At 43.9% G+C, this 27,509-nt stretch overlaps 2 protein-coding genes across 2 annotated transcripts in view; both read right to left on the bottom strand.

Annotated features, from left to right (window-relative positions):
• The window catches only part of LOC306825396 (uncharacterized protein), a 498,202-nt gene that overhangs the window by 155,785 nt on the left and 314,908 nt on the right, over window positions 1-27,509 (bottom strand). The gene's annotated exons all lie outside the window — the stretch shown is intronic.
• On the bottom strand, window positions 11,001-14,470 carry LOC306825785 (uncharacterized protein; the record flags this gene model as incomplete). The annotated part of the gene is made up of 5 exons (XM_079346742.1): window positions 11,001-11,009; window positions 12,370-12,917; window positions 13,149-13,381; window positions 13,696-13,804; window positions 14,452-14,470. 5 exons carry the CDS (start codon window positions 14,468-14,470, stop codon window positions 11,001-11,003), a joined length of 918 nt encoding a protein of 305 aa, XP_079202868.1.

The raw sequence follows: 27,509 nt of genomic DNA, 5'->3' as shown, positions 1-27,509 counted from the left end.
ACTATCGTAGTGTTGTCTGAGTATTTCTGCATGTGGCAGAGCTCAGAGTTATACTGGAAGTCAGAGGTGTACAGGGTGAACAGGACAGGGGAGAGCACAGTCCCCTGTGGTGCTCCGGTGCTGCTGACCACAGTCTCAGATGTGCAGTCCTTCAATCTGACGTACTGTGGTCTCTCTGTGAGGTAGTCCGTGATCCACCTCACCAGGTGCGAGTCCACCCTCATCTCGGTCAGCTTGTCTCTCAGTAGGAGGGGATGGATGGTGTCGAAAGCGCTTGAGAAATCAAAGAACATGATTCTCATCACGCTGCTCCCTTTGTCCAGATGAGAGTAAGCCCTGTGTAGAAGATAGAGGATGGCATCGTCCACGCCCACCTTTGCCTGGTATGCAAACTGCAGGGGATCCTGTGCGTGTTGGACCTGGGGTCTGAGGTGTTGGAGCAGCAACCGTTCAAAGGTCTTCATAACGTGGGATGTCAGAGCGATAGATCTGAAGTCGCCTGGCTCACTGGGGTTTTTCTTCTTGGGGACCGGGGTGAGGCACGAGGTCTTCCAGAGCACAGGAACCTTCCCAAGCCGCAGGCTCATGTTGAAGACGTGCGGAAGTGGCTCCCCCAGCTCAGCAGAGCAGGCCTTTAGCATCCTGGGACACACCTTGTCCGGGCCTGCTGCCTTCCTGGGGCGGAGTCCCTTCAGCTGCTTGCTCACCTGGTCTCTGGTGATGGTGGGGGGGAGGGGGGATGGATTGTCACTGGAGAATGAGTTTGTCCTTGTGGAGGTGTTGGGGGGGGTGAGAGGAGGGGGGTGTGTGGAGGGGTGCTGGGGGGACAGGCACTGGCTGCAGGGACGGGGCTGTCAAACCTGTTAAAAAACAAGTTGAGCTGGTTTGCTCTCTCAGGGTCACCGTCTTCTGCGTTATTTTTCTTCTTGCAGCCTGTGATGGTTTTCATGCCCTCCCAGACCTCCCTCATGTTGTTCTGCTGCAGCTTCTGTTCTACCTTCCTTCTGTACTCCTCCTTTGCCTCTCGGAGTCTGACCTTGAGTTCCCCCTGCACACGCTTCAGCTCTGGCTGGTCTCCCTCCTTGAATGCCCTTTTCTTCCTGTTAAGGATCTCCATGACATCGCTGGTGATTCAGGGCTTGTTATTCGGGAAGCAGTGCACAGTTTTAGTGGGAACCACAATGTCCATACAGAAGTTCATGTAGTCAGTTGTGCAGTGTGTGACCCCCTCAATGTCATCACCATGGGTCTCTTGCAGGGCACTCCAGTCAGTCGTCTCAAAACAGTCTCTGAGCGCCTCCTCTACCTCAGGAGACCACTTTCTAAAAGTGCGTGTTGTTACCGGTTGTCTCTGGATCTTAGTCTTGTACTGTGGCTTGAGTAGGCCCAGGTTGTGGTCGGACTTACCCAGAGGTGGTAGGGGGGTGGCAGTGTAGGCGTCCTTCACGTTTGCATACAGGAGGTCTATTGTCCTGTTCTTCCTGGTGGGACAGCTTACAAACTGGTGAAAGTCCGGTAGTGTGGAGTTCAATGTAACATGGTTAAAGTCACCTGAGATGGCAATGAAAGCATCAGGGTGCAGCGTTTGTAATCTCGCGATGTTAGAGTGGATGACGTCAGACGCGGTCTCGGCGTGCGCACGCGGAGGGATGTAAACGCAAACAACAATGGCGTGAGAGAACTCTCTGAGCATGTAGTAAGGACGGAGACCTACCGCCAGCAGCTCGATGTCTTTTCTGCACGTTGCCTTCTTCACAGTAACATGTCCATGGTGGCACCATCTGGTGTTAATAAACAGCGGGAGTCCTCCTCCTTTCCATTTGCAGCTACGTTTCGTGTCTCTGTCCGCTCTGACTGTAGTAAAGCCCGGTAGATCCACGTTAGCGTCCGGGGTGTTTTTAGTCAGCCAGGTTTCTGTGAGGCACATTAAACTGCGCTCTCTAAATGTCCGATTGTTCCTCACGAGAGCAGCCAGCTCGTCTGTCTTGTTGGTTAGACAGTTTACGTTCCCCATGACTATCACCGGAACCGAGGGCTTGTACCTCCATCGATTAGCCGCTAGCTTAGCCTTTGGCATAGCCCCGGCTCGACAGCCTCTGTACCGCCGTCTCAGCTGTTCAGGTATTGGGTGAACGATGCCGGCTTGTCCCGCTGACCGGAGTGAGAGCAGCTTCTCCCTTGAATAAGAGAGTTTTCCGCTGCTATTTCCGCGAAAACACGAAAAAGTATCCATAGGATACATACATTTTTACACTGAAAGTGTACTATACAAAATATAAAGCAGAAGTTGGCACAGAGCCAAAACAAACGAATAACATATCAAGACGAGTACGACAGGGACGGAGCTACTGGATATGCGGCCACTCACGTCGGCGCACAGGTGAGAATGATGTGAGAAATACTCGTGTGGACCACCTCGTCAGCGGCACTCAGGGTCCTAAATGAACTTTTTGACTCCACTAAACAAGTTCTCTCTTGACTTATCTTTGACAACATGAGACCCTTCATATAATCATCCTGCTCATTATTAGACGGGTGTGTATCTGCCTACACCTGCTGCACATGCATTCAGCGTGCACTATACCTACAGTGTTTATAACTCAGCACTGTTTCACAGAGTCAGAGTGGAGACGCTCACAGACTACAGAGACTGTGAGAGGACTTTGCTATCGTTATGCTAGCTGCAGACACGTTGAGAGTGAACGGAGAAAAGTCGACTGTTTGACCTGATCACAAGTTCTCAACTCTGTTTTATGGATCAACTGTGAGCTGATGCACTTTAAGTTAAAAGAGGCGCGCCGCACATGGAGGCTGGAGCTCCAGTGTCTGTGTGTGCGTGTTTTTATGTGTGTGTGTGTGTGCATGTATGCTGGTGTCAGCGGTCTCTGCGATGCTTTCAGTCATGACAGCAGAGAGAGGAGCAGGGAAAAGTAGATGCAGGAAGCTACATAATACATAGTATGAGTAGCACATAGCATAGCTTTGATGAGTGTTGGGTAAAAAAGTGAAATGTAGCCCATTAAGATGACCTGTTCAATGTTAAATGACCTGGAAGCTCCCGCTCTGCTGAAATCAGAAATATGTTAGCTCACAGTGACTCACAGCTACTCAGTGAACGACCCTCCCACTAGAACTCTCTGGGTTATAAAATATTTGAAATGCAGTTTGATTGGCTGCTAGCATCACGTGGGGCGCTGAGTCTTAATGTTGTTGAACTGATGGAATGCTTTTGAATGTGAACATGTGGACATACAGTTCCCAATCAATACACTTAGTGTAAAAACGCTGGATTGCATGTTTTGCATGCAAATACCTGTAAAACTGCAACAAACAAGTCTATGCAGTTTGTGTAATGTCAACAATAACCAGGATTTTAAAACCTAGTGTACTTTCATTGACTGCATGTACCTTGTAAAACTGGTGTTATTCTTTGACAAAATAAATTAATGTTGAGTCAGATTTCCAGTGTTTTGGTAAAGAAAGTGTGTGCAGAGAAAGATGTGTTCTATTTTGAAATGAAGAGTTCAGAAAAAGTATCTGAAGTATGGGTAAGCACTTGTTAGCACTTGAATAAAACTCCATTTAAAGTATTTTGTTAAAAATCAGATTTGTTGATGATGCAGATTCAAACAAGAAAATGAACATGAACAGCATTAAATCTAAAACTTCATGGAGGTCAGAAACATGTGAACATGAAAATGTTTCAGCTGATAATCAAACACATGAGATGTAAAACACAAACAGAGAAGAAGTGAACTGACCTCAGAGTCTCCAGTCTACAGTTTGGACTCTGCAGAAAATCACTCAGCAGCTTCACTCCTGAATCCTGCAGCTTGTTCCAGCTCAGGTCCAGATGTCTCAGATGGGAGGGGTTGGACTTCAGAGCTGAGGCCAGAGAAGAACAGCTGATCTCTGACAAACTGCAGTCCCACAATCTGAATAAAGAATAAAAGAAGAGAATAAAAAGAATGATGAATGAGATGATAAGAACATAACTAGGTCCAATCAGTGAGTGTGTCCCTAAAATAAGTAGAGAGACTTTGTCATTGTGTTATTGTGGATCATTCAAATGTCAGCTTTCTACAGACATCATCCAAACATTCATCCAGCTGTTCATGTCAATAAAGACACCAACATGTTACTGATCTCAGTCAAGATTACACACCCACTACTCTACTGAGCTACACACACCTGGGACTGTCTGTGTGTGTGTGTGTGTGTGTGTGTGTATGTCTCTGTGTGTGTGTGTGTGTGTGTAAAATCAAACATGTTCTATAAAATATCTATAATTTAAATGTATTTATATTGAAACTCTGACTGTTTAGTAACAAATCTTTAAAAAGGTAACATGATCATGTGTCATTCTTGTTGAAGGTCAGACGCTTCATTTCCTGTTTTCTACTTGAATTGTTTTAGCATCATCATGTGAAGTCTACGTCTATATGGATGAAGGAAAATCTCCTTTATGAACAGAGCAAGTCTGTCTCTTTATCAGCTTCATGGTTCCACCCTTAAACTCTTTTAAAAGAGACAATTCTTTCATTCAGCTGTGATGTTGTTCAATCCTTACAGAAGCCTTTAATGGGTGGTCTTAACCATCACGCCCTTATTAACAGCTGCTGCTAGAACACTGACAAACTGAACATGGAAACTTCCAGGGTAGGCTTAGACTACCCTTTAAACCACCTGGGACACATCATAAAGGATGAGGCCTTTCACTGACTTCAGACTGAGGGAGAGAACTTCAGGGAGGAGATTGGTCCACTGCCTCCTCTGACAGCTTATCCTGCATCAAACACCAATGAGAGAGGGTCTTGGGCTTATCCCTGACCACTGTGGGAGGCTGCTTTTAAAACACTACAGCCTTATCTAAATGTGGAAGATATACAATTCCTAGAATTAAAATGACACATATGACCTTTATCACACCAAGCAGATTTAAGAACATGTAAAACTCCCTCTCACATGTGTGCTGTCATGGCTGTGGTGAGACAGGAACACTGATCCATCTGTTGTGATCTTCTGTGAGGAGTTCTTCAGGTTATCTTAAGACTGTCTTTTATTCTGAAAGTCCAAATAGCATTCTGTCTGATAGTCTGCATTCTTGGCACTAGAGTATAAACATACAGTAAGTAATGGTGATGATGTGCTGATAATGACAATCATTCATGTGACTGTGTTGGGTAGCGTCACGTGGGGCGCTGCGCCGGCAAAGAAGCGCTGTGTCTTCATGTTGTCAGAAGATAAGTGGACAAATCCATGCGCAGAACTTTTGATCCGTTCACATTGGCTGGGGGAGGATAAATACATTTCCAGGGAAACTAAACAGTTTCCAGGACATTTGACATTTTTATCATTTTACATGTTTTCCATGAATGGAAAATGCATTGATCATTTTCCAGGTTTTCCAGGACGCGTGGGAACCCTGATTCCAGGTTTTACAGCTGCAGCTGTCAGAAGAAATGTACCGTCACATCTTCATCTTTCTTTAATATATGATCAGTATCTCTCTCTTGTTCTCAGTGATTTCCCCCTCAGGTTTCATTTTCTCACTTCATCTTGTGTTCGTCCTTTTCTGATGACAGAGAGACGTTTGTTGTTTTTGATGACAGCGCTGTCTGAAAGACTGACATCATCTCATGTTTGTACTTTATGTTTTAAATCCTCGACTGACTCTATTAAAGTTTAGCTTCTCATCATATTAACGTGAAGAGAGAAATGAAACCTGTAGTCTTACTTCAGAGTCTCCAGTCTACAGTTTGGACTCTTCAGTCCAGCAGACAGCAGCTTCACTCCTGAATCCTGCAGCTTGTTGTAGTTCAGGTTCAGCTCCCTCAGATGGGAGGGGTTGGACTTCAGAGCTGAGGCCACGACTTCACAGTGAGTCACTGATAGTCCACAGCTACTAAACCTGTTGTAAAACAAATGGTAGATAATGTTATTTAAAGGAACGTCTTCATATTTTCATCTAATTTTAATTTTGTTAACAAACATTTCCATCACTTGTAAACGTGTTTCTCTGATGTCATGATTTATTTCTGATTTCCTGTTTTTAGTTCTCATTGTTCCCTGTGTGTTTTCTGATTTATATTATAGTTCTAGTCTTCACTGTTTCCTGTCTTACTTTGTATCCTTGTGTCCTTCTACAGAATGTTGTCCGTAATATTTTTTCCTATGTTAAGGTTCCTAGTTTGGTGTTTCCCGTTTTATTTTGTAATATCTTGTTGAGGTTGTGTTTTCAGTGTCAGGTTTTTTTCCTTCACCCCGTGAAAACATCACAGGGTGAAGGAAAGGTGTTAGGAGACTTCATAAAGGACTTAGGAAAGGTGTTAGGAGACTTCATAAAGGACTTAGTGTCATGGTTTGGTTTTTTGTTCTGTATTTAATCTTGTTTTAGTTCATTATTTCCCTTGCGCTTTAATGTTTCATAGTCTGTTTTACTTTAGTCCGTAGTGTGTTTTCCTGTATCCTTGTGTCCTCCTATGTAGCATGTTAGTTTATTTCCGGTCTTGTGTTTTAAGTCTAGTCATTAGTGTTTCCTGTTTTATTTTGTATATCTGGTTTTGGTTGTGGTGTCAGTGTCTGGTTGTACTTGTCTCAGTGTTCTTTGTTCCTTGTGTTTCCCGCCTTAGTGATTACCCTGATGTTCCTCACCTGTCTCGTTAGTCTCACCTGTGTCCAATTACCCCTGTCTATTTAGTCTCTGTGTTTTTCCTCAGTCTCTTGTCGGTTCATTGTATTGTCTTTGTCGTTCGTGTCTCGTGGTCTGACGTCCTGGAATGTTTCATCTCCCTGCTCCCTGTGTTTTCTCCTCCTGGTTTTTGGGTTTTTGGTTTTTGAGACGTTTTGGATTTAGTTTGTTAAGTAAGTTTTTGTTTTATCTTTTTGTTAAATAAATCTTTAGTTATTTTCTGCAATTGGGTCCTCCTCTCCTGTTTCCTGCCTGCTAACCTGTGACAGAATGAACCGACCAGAAATGGACCCAGCAGAAGATTTTTGGTTAAATGACAAACCTTCTCCCTGGGAGGGGACAAGGCTTGCTTTTTTCCCTGGCACAAGAGGTAGGAGGAGACGAGGCCGGGCAACACGGTGTCCGGACTCCATATCCTCTGAGGCTCTGGTGGATTTTTTAATGGACTTGTACTTAGAGCCAGAAGGCTCCACAAAGCCTTGGCTCAGGCTTCAGTCCAGGTCTCAGCCTAGTCCTCAACCCAGACCACAGCAGCCTAAACCTCAGTCCTGGCTTCGGCCTCATGGTGACTCGGAGCAGTCTCCATTTGATGGCACCCGCCTGGCCATTTTTACTGGCACTCGTGGTGGGCCCAAAAGGAGAGGTGGTCGCCGTGGCTCCCGGTTGCCCAGCCCCCCAGTAACTCTGCCCTTGTGCTCCCCAGAGCCTCAGCCCGATACTAAGCCTCTGCTTCCTGTTCCTGTTCCAGCAGAGCGCTGTCTGCCTCCTGTCCCCGTTCCAGCAGAGCGCCGTCTGCTACCTGTCCCCGTTCCAGCAGAGCGCTGTCTGCTACCTGTCCCCGTTCCGGCAGAGCGCCGTCTGCTTCCTGTTCCCGTTCCGGCAGAGCGCCGTCTGCTTCCTGTTCCCGTTCCGGCAGAGCGCCGTCTGCTTCCTGTTCCCGTTCCGGCAGAGCGCCGTCTGCTTCCTGTTCCCGTTCCGGCAGAGCGCCGTCTGCTTCCTGTTCCCGTTCCGGCTGAACGCCGTCTGCCACCAGCTTCGGCAGAGCGTTGTAAGCTTCCTGTCCCCGTTCCGGCTGAACGCCGTCTGCCACCAGCTTCGGCAGAGCGTTGTAAGCTTCCTGTCCCCGTGCCTGCTGAACGCCGTCTGCCACCAGCTTCGGCAGAGCGTTGTCAGCTTCCTGTCCCCGTGCCTGCTGAACGCCGTCTGCCACCAGCTTCGGCAGAGCGTTGTCAGCTTCCTGTCCCCGTGCCTGCTGAATGCCGTCTGCCACCAGCTTCGGCAGAGCGTTGTCAGCTTCCTGTCCCCGTGCCTGCTGAACGCCGTCTGCCACCAGCTTCGGCAGAGCGTTGTCAGCTTCCTGTCCCCGTGCCTGCTGAACGCCGTCTGCCACCAGCTTCGGCAGAGCGTTGTCAGCTTCCTGTCCCCGTGCCTGCTGAACGCCGTCTGCCACCAGCTTCGGCAGAGCGTTGTCAGCTTCCTGTTCCCGTGCCTGCTGAACCCCGTCGTCGTCAATTTGAGGTTCCCTCGGCATACGGGCCGACGCCCGCCGAAGTCTCCTCGCTGGTTTGGCCGACATCCGACGACGTCTCCTCTGCGGTCCAGCCGATGCCTGAGCTTCCCTCGGCGGTCTGGCCAACGTCCAACGACGTCTCCTCGCTGGTTTGGCTGACACCTGAAGTTTTCTCCTCTGTGGTCAGGCCGACACCTGAGCTTTCCTCTGTGTTCCAGCCGACTCCTGACGTCTCCTTCTCGGCAGTCCAGCCGACACCAGACGTTCCTTCGTCTTTAATCGGGCTGGCTCCTGGGCCCTTGGAAAAGGTCCTGCCCTTCACTGCTCGGCCACCTGGCCGCCCACCTGAACTCTCTCCCGAGCCTGATCGGCCTCCGGGCCGCCCACCTGAACTCTCTCCCGTGCCTGATCGGCCTCCGGGCCGCCCACCTGAACTCTCTCCCGTGCCTGATCGGCCTCCCGGCCGTCCCCCAGAACTCTCTCCCGTGTCTGCTCGGCCTCCCGGCCGTCCCCCAGAACTCTTTCCCGTGTCTGCTCGGCCTCCTGGCCGTCCACCAGAGCTCTCTCCCGTGTCTGCTCGGCCTCCCGGCCGTCCCCCAGAGCTCTCTCCCGTGTTTGTTCGGCCTCCGGGCCGTCTACCCGAACTGACTATGGCTTGTATGCCTGAACGTCCGGAGTCCCTCCTCCGGACCCCCTCCACCCACCCTGGGGTGGTTTTTTGAGTTTTTGGGACATCTGGGAGCTGTCCCTTAAGAGGGGGGTACTGTCATGGTTTGGTTTTTTGTTCTGTATTTAATCTTGTTTTAGTTCATTATTTCCCTTGCGCTTTAATGTTTCATAGTCTGTTTTACTTTAGTCCGTAGTGTGTTTTCCTGTATCCTTGTGTCCTCCTATGTAGCATGTTAGTTTATTTCCGGTCTTGTGTTTTAAGTCTAGTCATTAGTGTTTCCTGTTTTATTTTGTATATCTGGTTTTGGTTGTGGTGTCAGTGTCTGGTTGTACTTGTCTCAGTGTTCTTTGTTCCTTGTGTTTCCCGCCTTAGTGATTACCCTGATGTTCCTCACCTGTCTCGTTAGTCTCACCTGTGTCCAATTACCCCTGTCTATTTAGTCTCTGTGTTTTTCCTCAGTCTCTTGTCGGTTCATTGTATTGTCTTTGTCGTTCGTGTCTCGTGGTCTGACGTCCTGGAATGTTTCATCTCCCTGCTCCCTGTGTTTTCTCCTCCTGGTTTTTGGGTTTTTGGTTTTTGAGACGTTTTGGATTTAGTTTGTTAAGTAAGTTTTTGTTTTATCTTTTTGTTAAATAAATCTTTAGTTATTTTCTGCAATTGGGTCCTCCTCTCCTGTTTCCTGCCTGCTAACCTGTGACACTTAGTGAAAGGTGTGAGGAGACTTCATAAAGGACTTAGGAACGGTGTTAGGAGACTTCATAAAGGACTTAGGAAAGGTGTTAGGAGACGTCATAAAGGACTTAGGAAAGGTGTTAGGAGACTTCATAAAGGACTTAGTGAAAGGTGTGAGGAGACTTCAGAAAGGACTTAGGAAAGGTGTTAGGAAACTTCACTCGGTGATGTCATAATAATGTGACGGCGGCGGAGATCAGTGACGTGAGTCTGCCGTGGTATACATATTATATATATTATTATATATATATATATATATAAAGGAAGCATTGAGCCTCCTTTCCTTAACTCTTAGAGAATTCAAACGGCTCTTATCATGGCCGCCACTTAATTGACGGACAATCCAAACGAAAATCTTGTTTTTGTAGCTTTTAGTAAATTCATTATTCTCAGATGGATTCTTGTTCGGGATTTGTAAAGTTGTCAAAGGGGCAGTTCAGAGGAGAGCGGCCAATAAAATCATCCATGACTTCAATCTGTGATCTGATCCAAATGATCTGATCCAACACAACATAATACCTGACTAACACAGTTCAATGTACTGAAATCTATTATTTTGGCTGCTTGACTTTTTGATCCACCTTCTGTCTGTAACGTGATGTAAGACGTGACTGTTGGTAACTTCACTCATCATGTCACTGTTACTAATCAACCTCTCGTTAGCTGTGTTACTTTAAGTTCTTACTGTCAGCATGAAGTCGGGACAGACAAACTCATCAAACGTTCCTTTTCACGCACGCTAACACAACTCAGACTTTACTCTTGAGTCCATGAAGGAGGAAAACACAAATGTCCAAGCGCTTTGAATCAAGACAGAGACAAATATTCTTCATTTACTGAATATAGATGAACTCTGTTTTCACAAACAGAGAGATTATATATTATATATATATGAAGAACTAAACGGCTTATTGTTACTTTATTTATACTCATATTTAATCACATCTGGACTTACTCTGCCTTCCTGCAGTTCCTCACAGCTGGAATCAGTCTCAGTCGTCCCTGGTCTGATGTCTTGTACTTCTGCAGGTTCAGCTCATCCAGAACCTCCTCAGACATCTGCAGCATGTAGGCCAGAGCAGAGCAGTGGATCTCAGAGAGTTCCTCTGATCTGTTCTCTGACTTCAGGAACTCTTGGATTTCTTGATGGACTGAGAGGTCCTTCATCTCCATCAGACAGTGGAAGATGTTGATGCTTCTGTCAGGAGAGATATCTTTACTGTTCATCTCCTTCAGGTAGTTGATGACTCTCTGGATCATTTCTGGACTGTTGTCTGTCTGACCCAGCAGGTCTCCTAAGAGTCTCTGGTTTGATTCCAGAGAAAGACCATGAAGGAAGCGAACAAACAGGTCCAGCTGACCATTCTTACTTTTCAGGGATTTCTCCATGGCACCTCTCAGGAAGACTTCGAGAGATAAGTCATAGCTTTCAGGAGTTTTGAAAACGTTCAAAATCTTCTTTATAAAAGTATCCAGTAGTCCAGATGATTCCCTGTGTTGGATGTCTTTAAGGAAAGCCTCCACTACACCTCTCTCCCTGTTGGTGAAACAGTGGAACATGTAGACTGCAGCCAGAAACTCCTGAACGCTCAGATGAACAAAGCAGTAGACTGATTTCTGGAACATCACACACTCTGTTTTGAAGATCTCTGTACAAACTCCTGAGTACACTGAGGCCTCTGTGACATCCAGACCACACCGCTCCAGGTCTTCTTGGTAGAACATGATGTTTCCGTCCTCCAGATGTTCAAACGTCAGCCTCCCCAGCTTCAGAAGAACTTCTCTGTCAAAGTCAGTGAGTTTCTGAGGACTCGCCTGACGTCCCTCACTGTACTTGTTCTTCTTCCTCTTTGTCTGAACCAGCAGGAAGTGTGAGTACATGTCAGTCAGGGTCTTGGGCAGCTCTCCTCTCTGCTCTGTGCTCATCATGTGCTCCAGAACTGTGGCAGTGATCCAGCAGAAGACCGGGATCAGACACATGATGTGGAGGCTCCTGGATGTCTGGATGTGTGAGATGATTCTGCTGGACAGATCTTCATCACTGAACCTCCTCCTGAAGTACTCCTCCTTCTGGGCGTCAGTGAAGCCTTGTACTTCTGTTACCCTGTCAACACATGAAGGAGGGATCTGATTGGCTGCTGCAGGTCGAGAAGTGATCCAGATGAGTGCTGAGGGGAGCAGATTCCCCTTGATGAGGTTTGTGAACAGTGTGTTTAACGATGACTTCTGTGTGACATCAGACACAACCTCCCTGTTTGTGAAGTCCAATGACAGTCTGCTTTCATCCAGGCCGTCAAAGATGAACAACAGTTTACAGACAGCGAGCGTCTCTGCTGCCAGCTTCTGTAATGTTGGATGGAAAACACGGAGCAGCTCAAGAAGACTGTAGCGCTGATCTCTGACCAAGTTCAGCTCCCTGAATGAAAGCAGGATCAGCAGACTGACGTCTTGGTTCTCTGAGCCCTCGGCCCAGTCCAGAGTGAACTTCTGCACTGAGAAGGTTTTTCCAACACCAGCCACGCCGTTTGTCAGAACCACTCTGATGGGTTTCTGTTGGTCGGGTTGAGCTCCTGTCTTTGGTTCCTGTTGGTCGGGTTGAGCTCCTGTCTTTGGTTCCTGTTGGTCGGGTTTAGCTCCTGGCTTTGGTTCCTGTTGGTCGGGTTGAGCTCCTGTCTTTGGTTTCTGTTGGTCGGGTTTAGCTCCTGGCTTTGGTTCCTGTTGGTCGGGTTGAGCTCCTGTCTTTGGTTTCTGTTGGTCGGGTTGAGCTCCTATCTTTGGTTCCTGTTGGTCAGGTTGAGCTCCTGTCTTTGGTTCCTGTTGGTCGGGTTGAGCTCCTGTCTTTGGTTCCTGTTGGTCGGGTTTAGCTCCTGGCTTTGGTTCCTGTTGGTCGGGTTGAGCTCCTGTCTTTGGTTTCTGTTGGTCGGGTTTAGCTCCTGGCTTTGGTTCCTGTTGGTCGGGTTGAGCTCCTGTCTTTGGTTCCTGTTGGTCGGGTTGAGCTCCTATCTTTGGTTCCTGTTGGTCGGGTTGAGCTCCTGTCTTTGGTTCCTGTTGGTCCGGTAAGGCTTTAAAGATGTCCTGGCACCTGATTGGAGTCTCATGGAGGGTCTTCTTCTTTTTAGAGTCTGTCTCCATCTGTCTCACCTCATGTTGGGTGTTCACCTCTTCACTATGCCCTTCTGTGATGTAGAGCTTAGTGTAGATCCTGTTGAGGAGGATTCTCCTTCCTGTTTCTTCACTTCCTTCAGTCACATGTTCATATCTCTTCCTCAGACTGATCTTATATTCACCTATAACCTCCTGCTGACCTCTATCTGCTGAAAGAGAAGAAACATATCCTGAGACTGGATTTATTAAACAAACTGACTGACACACAAACCTCCCTGTGAAAAATGTGTGCTGCTACAAGAGAAGAAGAACATATTAAATATAACCAGGTTAAATTATATTGATACATTTGACTATTTTAATGTAAATATTAACAGCATTAACAACAAATGTAATAAATGATAAAGTCTTGTTTTCAGACTCTGTGACTTCAGTCTTACTGATTTCAGTGCTGGACTGACTGGATATCTGCAGTCCTCGTCTTATTACAGATCTTTGTCCACACTGGGGACAGGAGGACTCTCCTGATGAAGTAGGCTGGTCCCAGTATGAGGTGAGACACTGTCTGCAGAACCAGTGTCCACAGCTGGTAGAAAATGGATCTCTCAGGACGTCCTGACACAAAGCACATCTGGACAGCAGCTCCTCCACAGAAACAGACCTCTGTGTTTTTCTGTAGAGATAAAAGATAAGATGAGGAACTTCCAGGAGACAGGCAGATGGAGTAGATGCGTGGCGCAGGTGCTCCGGTAAATTGTTGACTTTCCACACCACCCTGCCCTTTAATCCCTTTCAAATTCTGGAATAATTTGATATTTTTCCTACTCTTTCCCTCAACTTAGCTCAAATCCTTTTTTAAATGGCGTCCAAAGCCACTAAATTGAGCAAAAAAGACGAGGCTAGCTAAACACTGGAGGCTGCTTGAAAAACACTGAGAGGAGATAGCTGCTGAATTCAGAACTTCGTTTACTCAGCTGAACTCCAAACTCGACCAGACACGACTTGCAATGGAAGAACATGGCCAGCGTGTCTCCTCCCTCGAGCTTGTCACTGAAGACCTGAGCCAGCAGGTTTTGGACCTCGAAGGCACCACGCTCTGCGTGAGGACAACGTGAAGCTAAAGGCCAAAGTGACAGACTTGGAAAGCCGCAGCAGACGCCAAAATATTCGCATCCTCTGCCTTCCAGAGTCCATAGAAAGTGGGCGACCCACTGAATTCTTCTCTAAATTGCTGTGTGAGATTTTTGGAACCGAGACGCTGCCGTCCCCTCCTGACATTGATAGAGCTCATCACTCGCTAGCAGCTAAACCGGCCCCCGGACAGCGACCGCACCCGGTCATTCTGCGGTTGTACTGGTACCAGGCGAAAGATCTCCTCATCAGGGAAGCGCGGTGGAGAGGGAAACTCGAATATCGTGAACAAACAATTCGTGTTGTGGAAGACTACAGCCCAGAAATCATCAACCTGCGAGCAGAATATAAGGACGTCATGGCAGAACTTTACAAGCGCGGCCTAAAGCCTGCTCTACTCTACCCGGCGCGGCTTCGCCTCACTCTGCAGAGTGGAGCGAGAAAGTGGATCGGCTCCGTTGTGGAGGCACAAGACTACATCAATAACCTCTCTCAGCCACCGACTTCTACCTGAATGGGCGACCTGGTGTATGTGGACACATAAATGGTAGCAATATCTGCAACAGTATAACGCACGGTGCTCGGCACGTGCAGCACTATGCGCTCTGTTACCTGTCAGTATGTCATTCATTTCGCCCGCACGTGAGTAACTCTGTTCTGTTACATCTGTTAATGCCATTACGCAGTCTATAGCTAAGTCAGCTACCAGAAATGTCTGCTCATGTATACTTCTCTTGTGTCAGTTTTATTACACATGAATACTGTGTTCGTTCTACCAGTTTTTATATAACCGTCCCCTGCTCATCATAACGTTTAGTACAGATATGACGGTCCAGAACCTACTTGTTTCTATAAGATTTAATTCCCTATCACTGTAGCTCTGTATTGTATTCTCAGCATCCTGCCGTGGGGTTGTTTGTGTTTTTTCCCCCCTCTCATTTTTTGCCACTACTGTGGAAAAATGAAGCATAATTTTACTCTAATTCTATAAGGTCTTATACGCACGTTTATTTTTCTTTTTTACTGGAGTTACTCTATAGTTAGTGCAAGATAGGAAGTGTGGTCGTTTTGACAATGGTTTTTAAGAGCTCGCTGCTTTTTTTTTTTTAGCAGCCTTCTTTTTTGGGGTGGGGAGGGAGGTAAGGGGTATAGTCGCTACCAGCAATATTTTAGCTGTCCACACATAAAACCAGTTTACACATTTTTCAGCTTTAGCATAGGACTATTCTATGGTCTACCTTTTTTACACTTCATCCCTCTTCGTCGAGCTATATGGACAGGCATCTGAAATTTGTACGCTGGAATGTCAAGGGCCTTAACCATCCTATTAAAAGAAGAAAGGTCTTCTCACACCTCAAACAGCTTAAGACAGAAATAGCATTCCTACAGAAAACTCACATTCGCAAATCCGATAGCGATCGACTTTTGTGGTGCTGGAGAGGGCAGAGGTTTCACTCCTCCTTTCAAGCCAAAGCCAGAGGGGTCTCGATACTGATTAATGAAAATATCTCATTTTATCGTCGTTTTTGTAAATGTCTATGCCCCTAATTCGTATGATGCGTCCTTTTTTGAGAAACTTTTTTCATTACTCCCGGACTTGAACACATACTCTGTCATATTCGGAGGAGATTTCAACTGTTGTTTTGACCCAGTTTTAGATAGATCCTCTTCCAACATTATTATACCGAGTAAATCAGCCTCTACTATCCAGACATTCCTCTCTAACTATGGAGTCCGTGTCGTGTGGCGCTCCCTACACCCCAACGATAGAGATTATTCTTTCTTTTCGCATGTCCATCACACGTACACCAGGATTGACTATTTTCTTCTCGATATCCAGCTTCTCCCGCTTGTCCATTCCTGTGCTTATGAAAGTATAATTATCTCTGACCATGCTCCCGTCACTCTGACAGTATCCCTGCCTGGAGTCCCACAGAAAAGCAGGCATTTGCAACTGAATAGAACTTCACTGTCGGACGATAAATTTGTAAAATTTATGGAGGAAGAAATTGTCTTTTTTCTTATTACTAACAACTCCCCTGACATATCTAGCTTAATAGTGTGGGACGTGCTTAAAGCATATCTCAGGGGGCAGATCATATCATACACTGCACAATTGAAACGAAGGTCCTGTAGAGAGCGCGATGAGCTGGCTGACCAAATTAAAGACATCGACAAACATTATGCCCAAAGTAAAAATTCCGACCTCTATAAAACACGTGTAGAACTTCAAACCAGATTAGATCTTCTCACAACTCATTCTACTGAAAATCTACTTCTAAAAAATAAGTCCATGTTTTACCTACATGGTGACAAGCCTGAAAAACTACTCGCCAACCAACTCAAAGGTAGCAGAGTTAAACAAAGTACACCTGAGATACGGATGCCCAATGGTCTCACAACTTTGGAGCATTTAAAAATAAATGAAGCTTTCAGAGACTTCTACTCACAGCTCTACACCTCAGAGTCTCATGTTGATCACAACGCTACCATCGACTTCCTAAGAAATCTTTCAATTCCCAAACTCTCTCCAGACTGTAGAAAGAGATTGGAAGAGCCCATAACCCAATCAGAAATCGTCTCAGCCATCTCTTCAATGCAGTCTGGAAAATGTCCTGGCCCTGATGGCTTTCCGGTTGACTTTTTCAAGAAATTCTCATCTTTACTTTCTCCACAGTTATGTGCAGTTTTGTCTGAATCACACTCAAAGGGCTCTCTCCCACCATCATTTAATGAGGCTTGTATAAAGCTCATAGCTAAGACAGGAAAGGACCCGCTGGACTGCGCCTCCTATAGACCCATCTCTCTTTTGAATACAGATAATAAAGTCCTAGCCAAGATCTTAACTCACAGATTAGAAAACATACTTCCCACTATTATTTCAGAGGACCAAACTGGTATTATTAAAAACAGACAATCTGGGACTTCCGGCGGCGCGATGTTCAAGAAGGACGCAAAAGTTTGAGCTCTGCTGATTGACCAACTTACCAAGCGACATTTGAACAAAACTCGGCAAAAAACTTGCCCAGCGACACCACAAAGATGAGCGCTGGCGATAGACTCTCCAGATATCAGTTTAGAAACAAAGAAGGGGATGAAAAATCGTCGGAAACAACTGAAGCTAATAAGCCTGCTAAGCCTGACGCAGCTAGCGCTAGCAAAAACACCGAAGCTGCCGCTAAAAATATGGAGGAGATGCTGCAAGCTATCGTCCAGTCGAACCGAGAAATACAGGGGGACATTCTACAGATGAGGACGGATGTAAAGGAATTTAAAGGCCAAAGTAAGGAATCATTCACAAGACTTGAAACATCAGTTGGAGGTTTGAGTGCACAACTAACAAAGCTGGAAAAGAGGGTTATTGACGCAGAGGAGCGTATAACAATCACGGAGGAGACCACCGCGGCTCACGGAAAAGCCATTAGCTTCCTGCTGCAACGTGAGGCGGAACTTGTTGAACGATGTGAGGATCTTCAGAACCGGGCGAGAAGGCAAAACCTAAGGCTGTATCAGGTTCCTGAAGGAAGCGAAGGAAGAGACATGGTGGCCTTCATTAAAAAGTTACTGCCGACGGTGCTGACTGACCTGCCGCTAAAAGAAGATGACATTAGGATTGACCGGGCGCACAGAGGGCTTATGCCGAAACCGAAAGAAAATGACCCCCCTCGCTCCATCGTGATTAGATTTGCGGACTATACAGTGAAGGAACAGATCCTTCAGCAAGCTTGGAGACAGCGCACAGTGAAGATGGGTGAGAGGCAGATCTACTTTGATAACGATTACTCACCTGAGCTGCAGAGGAAACGCGCTCAGGTCAGATATGTTGTTAAACAGCTGAAGCAGAAAAATATTAAGGCAAAGTGCATATACCCAGCTCGGTTAAGGATGACGGTGGGCTCAGAGGAAAAAACTTTCCAGACGGTGATGGACGCAGCACCTGTACTTCAGGACCTCAACATCCAGTTCCGAATTGATGAGCGGGATAAAGTGGAGCGAGAGCTGGCCAGACACAGGTGGGAGAGACGGGACACCAACCGAGGCGGTCGGAACGCCAACATGTTTACGGAAAAAGACTGCAGGTTTTTCTTCCCTTGAAATAACTGCAATTATGCAAAGATAAGACATGAACAGCTGTGAATAATTTTTGGTTAGATGGGCTAAAGTCAAAAGTTCTTATTACCCTCATATTACAGTGGTGTTGCTGGGCATATATATTTCTGTAAATAACTTTTAATTCCTGAAAACCTATACTTTTTTTTATTATTTAATTTATTTTTACTTACACTTTGCCGAGCCCAGAATGTAATAATAGCATATTATTTGGTCGTTTTGGTTTGTGGCATCAGCTGCAGTTGACTCAATTTGAGTGATCTACACTCAGCCATCATAGGGCCGCAGCAATCTACCCGATGGAGGGGGACTGCTGCACAATGTGACATTATCCCGGAGGGATTCCGCCACCCTCCGCCCGGTTCCACACGGGGACTGGTCACTTTTGGAGGTAGGCCAGTTGAGGACTTGGAAGCCAGTTGGACAGGTTTGATTCCTGATGTTCTTTATTGGAAAATGTTCAATGTTTCTGTTCTGTTTTATGTTACTACCTTGACAACTGATAGGACTTTTACAACGCATGCATATGGCATTTATAAGAAGAATACAAAGGGTTAAAAGTAGTGTTATATGGAAGGTTTGACTGTGGTTAGCTACAACATAAAAGGTTTGGGAAGTCCAGTTAAAAGAAAGAAAATACTCAACCAACTTAAAGCTTTACATTGTTCAGTTGCGATGTTACAGGAGACACACCTATCTGAGGCGGAACACCTGAAATTGAGGAGGGATTGGGTGGAACAAATATACAGCGCATCTCATGAAGGAGGGAGGAAAAGAGGGGTGGCTATTTTAATCAGAAGGAATGTCTTTTTTAAAAGCGAGAAAGTACTGAAAGACAAGGAAGGCAGATACACCATGGTGATAGGTACGATTGGGGAAAATAGATTTACATTCTTGAACTTGTATGCACCAAATGAGGACTGTCCACATTTTTTTAAGAAAATAGCTTCCAAATTGGCAGATGAAGGGGAGGGAATCATAGTGGTTGGGGGGGACTATAACTGTGTACTAAATTCAAGTATGGACCGACTACCTGCTGAGAAAGGACCTCGAACCAGAAAATCAGTTTCTGTTCTGGGAATGATGGATGGATTGGGCTTGATTGATGTATGGCGATATCACCATCCCAGAGATAGAGACTACACATATAGGTTCCAAGTTCATGGAAGTTACTCCAGATTGGACATGTTTCTTGTTTCAAAGGTTGATGTACATAGAGTGACAGAATGCAAAATAGAACCCATAACTTTGTCGGACCATGGTCCCATTAGGATGAAAATAAATTTAGGTCAAGAAAAACAATTCAGATACTGGAGACTTAATGTCTCGATACTGAATGACCCCCTGATTCAACAGGAACTACGTGATAGACTAAAAGAATACATAGATATAAATGATAGTGGAGAGGTTACTCCATCTATTTTATGGGATGGCGCCAAAGCAGTTATGAGAGGACATATCATTCAAATTACGTCGAGAATAAAAAAACAAAGAGAAGCCATGAGACTTGAACTGGAGACTATAATTACGAGGTTAGAAAAAGAACACAAAATATCAAGAAGAGGAAATACATTAGAATTATTAAAACAGGAGAGACAAAAATTAGACGATTTACTCACATACAAAGCAGAGGGAATGCTCAGATTTGTGAAAAGAAAATACTATGAAATGGGTAATAAAGCAAGTAGGTTGTTGGCTTTTCAGTTACGGAAAGCTCAATCGAACCGTGTGGTACCTAAAATTAAACACCCTGACACGAATAAAATCACCTCCCAACCAAAAGAAATAGCAGAGGCGTTTGCTGCATATTACAAAAAATTATATGAAGGTCAAGAATTATTAGGGAAGAAGGAGAAAATAACAAACCTTTTGGAATCGATCCAATTAAATAGTTTATCACAGGATGAGGCTGAGGTGCTATGTTCCCCCATAACAGTACAGGAAATAATTGATAGTATAAGTAAGTTAAAGAACAGTAAATCCCCAGGTGCCGACGGATACTCTGGGGAATATTATAAAGTTTTTGTTAATGAGCTAGCCCCAATTTTATGTCGGGTATATAATTATGCACTGGATGAAAGGGACCCCCCAAAAACCTGGTCAGAGGCAATCATCACAGTCATACATAAAGAAGGAAAGGACCCCACTCAATGTATGGGATATCGGCCTATAAGTTTGCTCTGTCAGGATTTAAAAATCTTGACCTCTATCTTGGCAAATAGAACGACAGGGCACCAATAATGTTAGACGAGCTCTAAATCTACAATCTATTGCTTCTGATAGAAAGACTCCATCAATGCTTCTCAGCCTAGATGCTGAGAAAGCATTCGATAGATTGGATTGGAAATTTTTGGAGCAAACACTGGCTCATATGGGCTTTAATGACACTTTTTTAAGTTGGATTGGAGTGTTTTATATGAACCCGCGGTCAAGAGTGAGAGTTAATGGCCAATACTCCGATTTCTTCGATCTGGGACGGGGGACGAGGCAGGGAGATGCACTTTCCCCAGCTCTGTTCGCTCTCAGCATTGAACCCCTCGCGGAACTAATTAGAAGTAACCCCCTTATACAAGGAATGAGAGATGAGGGTGGAAACCAACATAAAATAGCGCTATACGCAGACGACATATTATTATTTATTGAAAATCCCGTCCATTCAGTCCCAGCTCTCTTAGAAAATCTTAATGAATATGGTCTAGTATCTGGTTATAAAGTTAATACTAGTAAATCAGAAGCGATGATGGTGTCTGGGGCATGGCCTAGCCAGCTTGATGATGTAGTGTCCTTTCGCAGATCTAAACAGGGTTTCAGATATTTAGGAATCACACTCACTCCCCAAGTAGGACAACTATACCAGGCTAATTATAAAAAATTATTTGAGACATTTAGAAATGAACTTGCAAGATGGGATATGCTACCGTTATCACTTCTGGGTAGAGTAGAGGCGGTTAAAATGAACGTACTACCTAGACTTTTGTTCTTATTTCAGTCCCTCCCAATTGGGATCCCAACATCGGCCTTTAATATGCTGGACAAGCTTATATCTAGATTTATATGGCAAAACAAGAGACCAAGGGTGAGACTTAAAACGCTCACTCTTGGGAAGGACAGGGGTGGACTCAGCCTCCCTAATATAAAATATTATTTCTGGGCAGCACAACTAACAGCAGTGGTAGCCTGGATTAACAATGATATGGAATCGGGATGGGTAAACATAGAGCAGAATTCATTGCCAGCTATACCTCTATCTGTCCTAGTGTTCCTGAGCAAGCAGTCCCAGGAGAAATTGGAAATCAAAAATGTATGGGTGAAACACACCTTAAAAATATGGTCGACAGTCCAAAAGAGAATTAGAGGGACAACAGCCCTTTCACGTGCTATGCAGATTGTTGGTAATCTGAACTTCCCCCCCTCAACAACAGATATCACTTTTAAGAGATGGGCAGACAGAAATCTAAGGGTCCTTGATCAGCTTTTCTGTGACAATGTTTTACAGCCATTCTCATATCTCCAAGACAAATTCTTTCTACCCCAGAGTGATATGTTCCGATATTTTCAGATTAGACACTACATCACAAGCCATAAAGATTGGAATATAATTAAAAACGCTCCAACAAATGTAGAGACATATTTTATTAATATAAGTAGACACCAGCTACCTAACAAGAAACATGTTTCCCATATATACAGAAATCTGTTACTGGACATACCAGACAATACTTTTCATATCAAAAATAAATGGGAGCTGGAGTTAAACATTATAATCGAAGATGGAGAATGGGAAACAATATGCATTGGATGTCATAAGGGTATTAATAGTAACACATGGAAGGAGTTTGACTGGAAGATGAAGATAAGGTTCTTTAAGACGCCTTCGGTGGTTGCCAAATTTATAGACAACCCAGCTGTGATATACTGTTGGAGAAAATGTGGAATGGTTGGCGATCACTCACACATATTTTGGGATTGCCCAATGATGCTTCCTTTTTGGAAGGGGATAAAGAGAGAGATCGATACAATTATGGGAATTGATTTACCATTCACCCCAATTCAGTTTCTCTTAGATGTAACTCCTGAAGACATGTACACCAGAGACCAAAAGCACCTGTTGCATGTACTCCTGATGACTGCTAGGAAAATGGTGACAGTAAAATGGATGAATCCACAGCCACCTACAGTGGCACAGTGGAAACAGAAGTTGAGGGAGGTGTATGGAATGGAGGCTTTAACTGCTCAATTACAACTGAGGGCTGATGTATTTGTGAGGAGGTGGCTACCTATAACAAGATACCTCTCTAACTGAGGGGAACCCCACACTATCTTGTAATGTCTTAACTGTCCGTTTATTTTTCATACATTGACATTATTAAGCTCCATGGGACCCAACAGGGTTTTATTTTTCTTATTTATTAATTTATTTGCTTTTTGGACTTTTGTTTTTTGCACTGTCATATATTCTATGATGTTGTCAAGGATTGTTCTGTTTTGTATTGTGTCTGTTTAATAAAAATACAGTTCCAAAAAAACAGACAATCTTATTTCAACATGCAGCGTTTGTTTAATATTATCTATACGAGCTCCGGGGAGACCCCTGAGTGTGTGGTCTCCATGGACGCTGAAAAAGCATTCGACCGCATCGAATGGAAGTTCTTATTTAGTACCTTAGATGAATTCGGCTTTGGTCCAATGTTTACTTCATGGATAAAGTTGCTATACTCTAATCCCTCTGCTTCAATCCACACAAATTCCCAGCGGTCAAAACCATTTCATCTACATCGGGGAACTCGCCAGGGCTGCCCTCTAAGCCCAATGCTATTCGATTTAGCTATTGAAACTCTAGCCATTGCCCTCCGCAGTTGTAAGGCCATATCAGGTGTTGAGAGGAACGGCAGAGAACACAAGGTCTCTCTTTACCTCTTGACCTCCTGCTGTTCATATCGGACCCGACGACCTCTCTGCCCCATCAATCAATCAATCAATCTTTATTTATATAGCGTCAATTCATAACAGGCGTTATCTCAAGACACTTTACAAAAGCAGGTAAAGGACCTTACTGTTTGTCTGTTAACATTAACAAAAGAGCAGGTAACAAGACCCTGCTCATTGTTATGTTTACAAAAAGCAGGTAAAGGACCTTACTGATGGCTATATTACAAGAGCCCAGCTTAATCCGTCATAGCGTGGCAAGAAAAAACTTCCTTTTAACAGGCAGAAATCTTCAGCAGACCCGGATCATGACGGAACAGCCATCTGCTAAACTGTGCTGGGCTTGAAAATGGGATGGGGGAGATGGGACAAGATGCATGTCTTATCACTGCTTGATCAGTTCAGTCAACACCATGGATATAAACTAAACTTCCATAAAAGTGAAATCTTCCCCATCAACAATGAAGCACGCTCATTAGACTTTAGCAACCTCCCTTTGAAAGTTGAAAATAGCAAATTCTCTTATCTGGGTATTTCAGTCACTCGTAAATATAAAGACTTATTCAAGGAGAATTGTCAAACTGCTGGACCAAACTAAACTGAAACTCTCCCAGTGGTCGCCTCTGTCCTTATCTCTCATGGGTCGTATTAATGTCATGAAAATGAACATCCAACAAAAAATGTTGTACTTATTTCAGGCTTTACCGATCTTTGTCCCTAGTGCGTTTTTTTTATCAGGCTTGATTCAATTATTTCATCGTACCTATGGCAGGGTAAACATCCTCACCTCAATAAGACCTTTCTTCAGAAATCCAAAGTCAGTGGTTTCTATTATTGGGCTGTTAATCTGTGTTGCTTCTCATTTTGGTCTTTTTTTCTCAACCAGCCTAACTGCCCTAACTGGGTGGGTATGGAGTTAAATTCCAACAAAAAGGTGTCTGTTCCTGCGCTGCTGGGATCGTCTCTTCCTCTCCCTACGCTCCAATCCATTAATAACCCAGTGGTTAAACACTCTTTAAGAATATGGGCTCAATTCAGGAAATTCTTTGGCCTTAACAGTTTTTCTCTTTTAAGCCCTGTTGACTCAAACCATCTTTTTTAACCATCAATGCATGACCCTGTTTTTCGTGATTGGCACAGGAAGGGTATTATACACTTTAAAGATCTATTCATTGATAAGGCATTAGCATCATTTGAGCAAAAAGTTTAATCTACCTAAATCTAACTTCTTTAGGTACCTACAAGCAAGACAATTTCTCATTTCAAACTTTCCCCGTCTCCCCTCGTCCTCAAAAACATCCTTTGTTGACTCGGTCCTGTCCCTGAACCCCTCTAGGAAAAGACTAATTTCAGTCCTCTATAACATGGTGGCAGACCTAAAGTTGGACACTACAGACAAACTTAAAAGATCATGGGAGGAAGACTTGGGTCTGTCTTTAACGGAAGACACTTGGGGCTCTATACTTAAGCGCATTAACTCATCGTCTCTATGTGCTCGCCACTTCCTCATCCAGTTCAAAGTGGTACACAGAGCTCATCTCTCTAAAGTTAAACTATCACTTTTTTACCCTGACATTGACCCATACTGTGACAAATGCAAGAGTGCTGAAGCATCACTTATTCATTTGTACTGGCTTTGCCTTAGTCTTAACAAGTTTTGGACAGAGGTATTTTATACTATTTCCAAGATGATAAATGTTAAACTGAAACCCAATCCTCGTGTTGCTCTGTTTGGAGTCACTGATGGAGTGTTACAGTTATCGACACAAAAACAGCAGACCTTATCCTTTGTTTCTCTTCTGGCCAGGCGCGCCGTGCTGCTCAGGTGGAGGGACGCTGCCCCGCCCACGCATGCACAATGGCTAACAGACGTTTTGCATTGCTTAAAGCAAGAGAAAATTAGATTTTCACTCCAACATTCAAATGCTCATTTTGATGAAATTTGGGGACCTTTGTTGAACTCTGTAAGGAACTTTTAAAAGCCTTGATCCAGATGCAGCTTGGTTATTTAGCTCTTTCAGATGCATAATTAGATCTGTTATGTGACTGGGGATTTTATTTCTTCTCGTGGCAACACTGGCAGCGACGGGGTAGGGATTGTTTTATAAGGGATATATATTTTGTTTTGTTGTGTTTGCAGGTTTGCTGTTTGTTTTTCCCATTACCTAAAATAAGTACAGTAACACAGACTGCTGCTGTAGGTCCATGCTTTACTTACTGACTAGGTGCAGTCAATAGCTCCGTTTTTGTACGTGTGCTTTCTTTCTGCCTTGGCAGGTGTGGATGTTGACTGCGCTAACTTCCATTATTTTTCATTGACTGAACAGCACTGTGTTTCATGTACACCACGTTTGACTTTCAATAAAAAAAAAGATTTTGACTAAAAAAGATAAGATGAGATTAAAACCATTGATGGGGATTCAAACCTGGTTCTGCACCTAAAAATTAACATGTTTGAGTTTATTGATAATGCTGTTGAGTCTCTTGGGAAGTGTTACAATATTTTCTTGACTCAAGTCAGTGGTGTAAATAAAATCACTGTTTCACAAACATGAATCAAATGTCTATTAAATTATTCTATTGTTTCAACTCTTGTTCTTAATAACAAGCACATTTCTGTAGTTTGACATTTTGGGGATTTAAAGAAGTTTTCTTACTTCTGATCTGAGGGTCCTGGTTCATTACTGAAGTTTGGAGGATGACCTTTAGACCAGTCACTCTTCATAGAGAGACAGCTGGACAGAGGAGACTCTCCTCTGTCCTCCTCTTTGTCTCCTCCATCACTCATCTTCTGATCTCCAGTTTGCTCAGGTCAATCAATGACGTTCATGATACATCGACCTGAGGACAAGGAAGACATACAGGTAAGACACAAACAGGAAGGTTATGTTAAATAGAGATGGTCAAGCCTCCATATTTTAATACCTACTGTGGTCCTTTTATCAATGATTTAATAGTACAGATAGATTCATAAATCAGGTAGAAAGAGAGAGAGAGCAGGAAATGACACCAACCACTTGGCTACTAGCGCCCCCTAATGTGAACCTTTATGTGACTCTGCCTCTCTTCCTGTCTGCCTTAGTACCTGATCAAACACATCACTGCACTTTGTTTTGATCTTAACCTGATTTGTCCTTCTGATCTGACTCCCTGCTTGGTATTTGACCCTGGTCTGCTTTTAGGATTTGATATGTTCAAACATTTATCCTTCCTCTGCGTCTGATAATATTGAGGTTTAGAATTTTAAACTTCAAACATTAACCCTCGATCGCACCTTTGCACTTTTTAGTGTTTTTGACTTTATATTTCTTGCATATTTTATCCTTTATTCATGCATATTGTTGATTTATTCAAGGTTGTGCATTTTTGAGTGTTCTATAATCACTATTATAATAATGATTATATATTATTATATAATAATCACTATTTTCGATCCTGCTTGAATATAAAGTATAAAACATGCATCTTCTCATTTCTCCCCTTAATTTGAAGCATGGGGCTTTAAGTGTGTGCTCTGAGGGAGTCCCCTCCTGATGATGTCATTTTTACCAAATATGGTAAGGGTTAAGGTTACATAGTGTGAGTATTTGACACAAAACAAAAAATAATAATGCATATAAATACATTGTGTTGCTCATCTTTCACATATACCAGGCTGTAATAATCAAGTTGTCATGAAGTATATTGAAAATATCATTTATTGTGTATTTTAGACCATAAAATAGGGTTGCATCATGACAAAAACATGGCAATTTAAGGGTTAAAAAACTAAATAAATTTGATATGTATGATTAGGACTGATGCAGATTCATGACATTATAAAAAAACAAACAAAAAAAACTATAATTTATAAACATTTTATAGCTTGAGTTTTTATTTACACTTTTTAGTGTGAAGGGTGCATAACGTAAGTATTTTAAAGGTGCATCTAAGGGTTAAAGCAGTATGTTAATATTTAACAGCAGCTATGACCTTTGGACCAACAGTTTTATTTCTAGAAGGATATAAAACAAAGTCTGTGATGCCTGTAAGGATCAAATCATGTCATAAAACCACCTTTGGGCAAATAGATGTTTTATAGAGACGTTAGTTACTGATAACATTTTTATTAAGATCCATTATTTATCATAACTACTTTGAGGAGGTGGAGAATAACTAACATGAATGTGGAACATAAGCACTGTCGTCCTCTGGACTTTATTTCATCTGAGAGAAAACCAGCAACACAGACTGAGAGCGTCGACCGCAGGAGTCCTGACAAACAAGTCTGATTCAGGACGATTCAGATTTTTAGCTACACAACTTTTACTTGACCTTACTTGTTGACTAAAAGCTGAGAAAAGAGGAAGTACTCCACGTTCACAGAGCTGATCCTGTTCTGTCTCTGATCAGTTTAAATTATTACTCAGCATGAACCTGAGGTTAGAACAGTAAAGTCAGAATAATGTTAAATTAAACTCACCCTGTGATAGACGTGTTTGTCCTCCTGTTGATTTAAAATGGAGCCTGTGCTCTGACTGACTGAACACTTTCACTTTCATTGTGACTGCGTGTTTTCTTGGAATCAGCTCAGAGTTTCTCCTCCCCTTCTGTTTATTTCCTGGAACTGAAACGCTTTGTTCAGGTTTCTTGAT

This window comes from Symphodus melops (assembly GCF_947650265.1).
Source record: "Symphodus melops genome assembly, chromosome: 6".
NCBI classification, from domain to species: domain Eukaryota; kingdom Metazoa; phylum Chordata; class Actinopteri; order Labriformes; family Labridae; genus Symphodus; species Symphodus melops.
The sequence above is the reverse complement of the archived record's forward strand: the minus strand, read 5'-3'. Positions and strand labels throughout refer to the sequence as shown.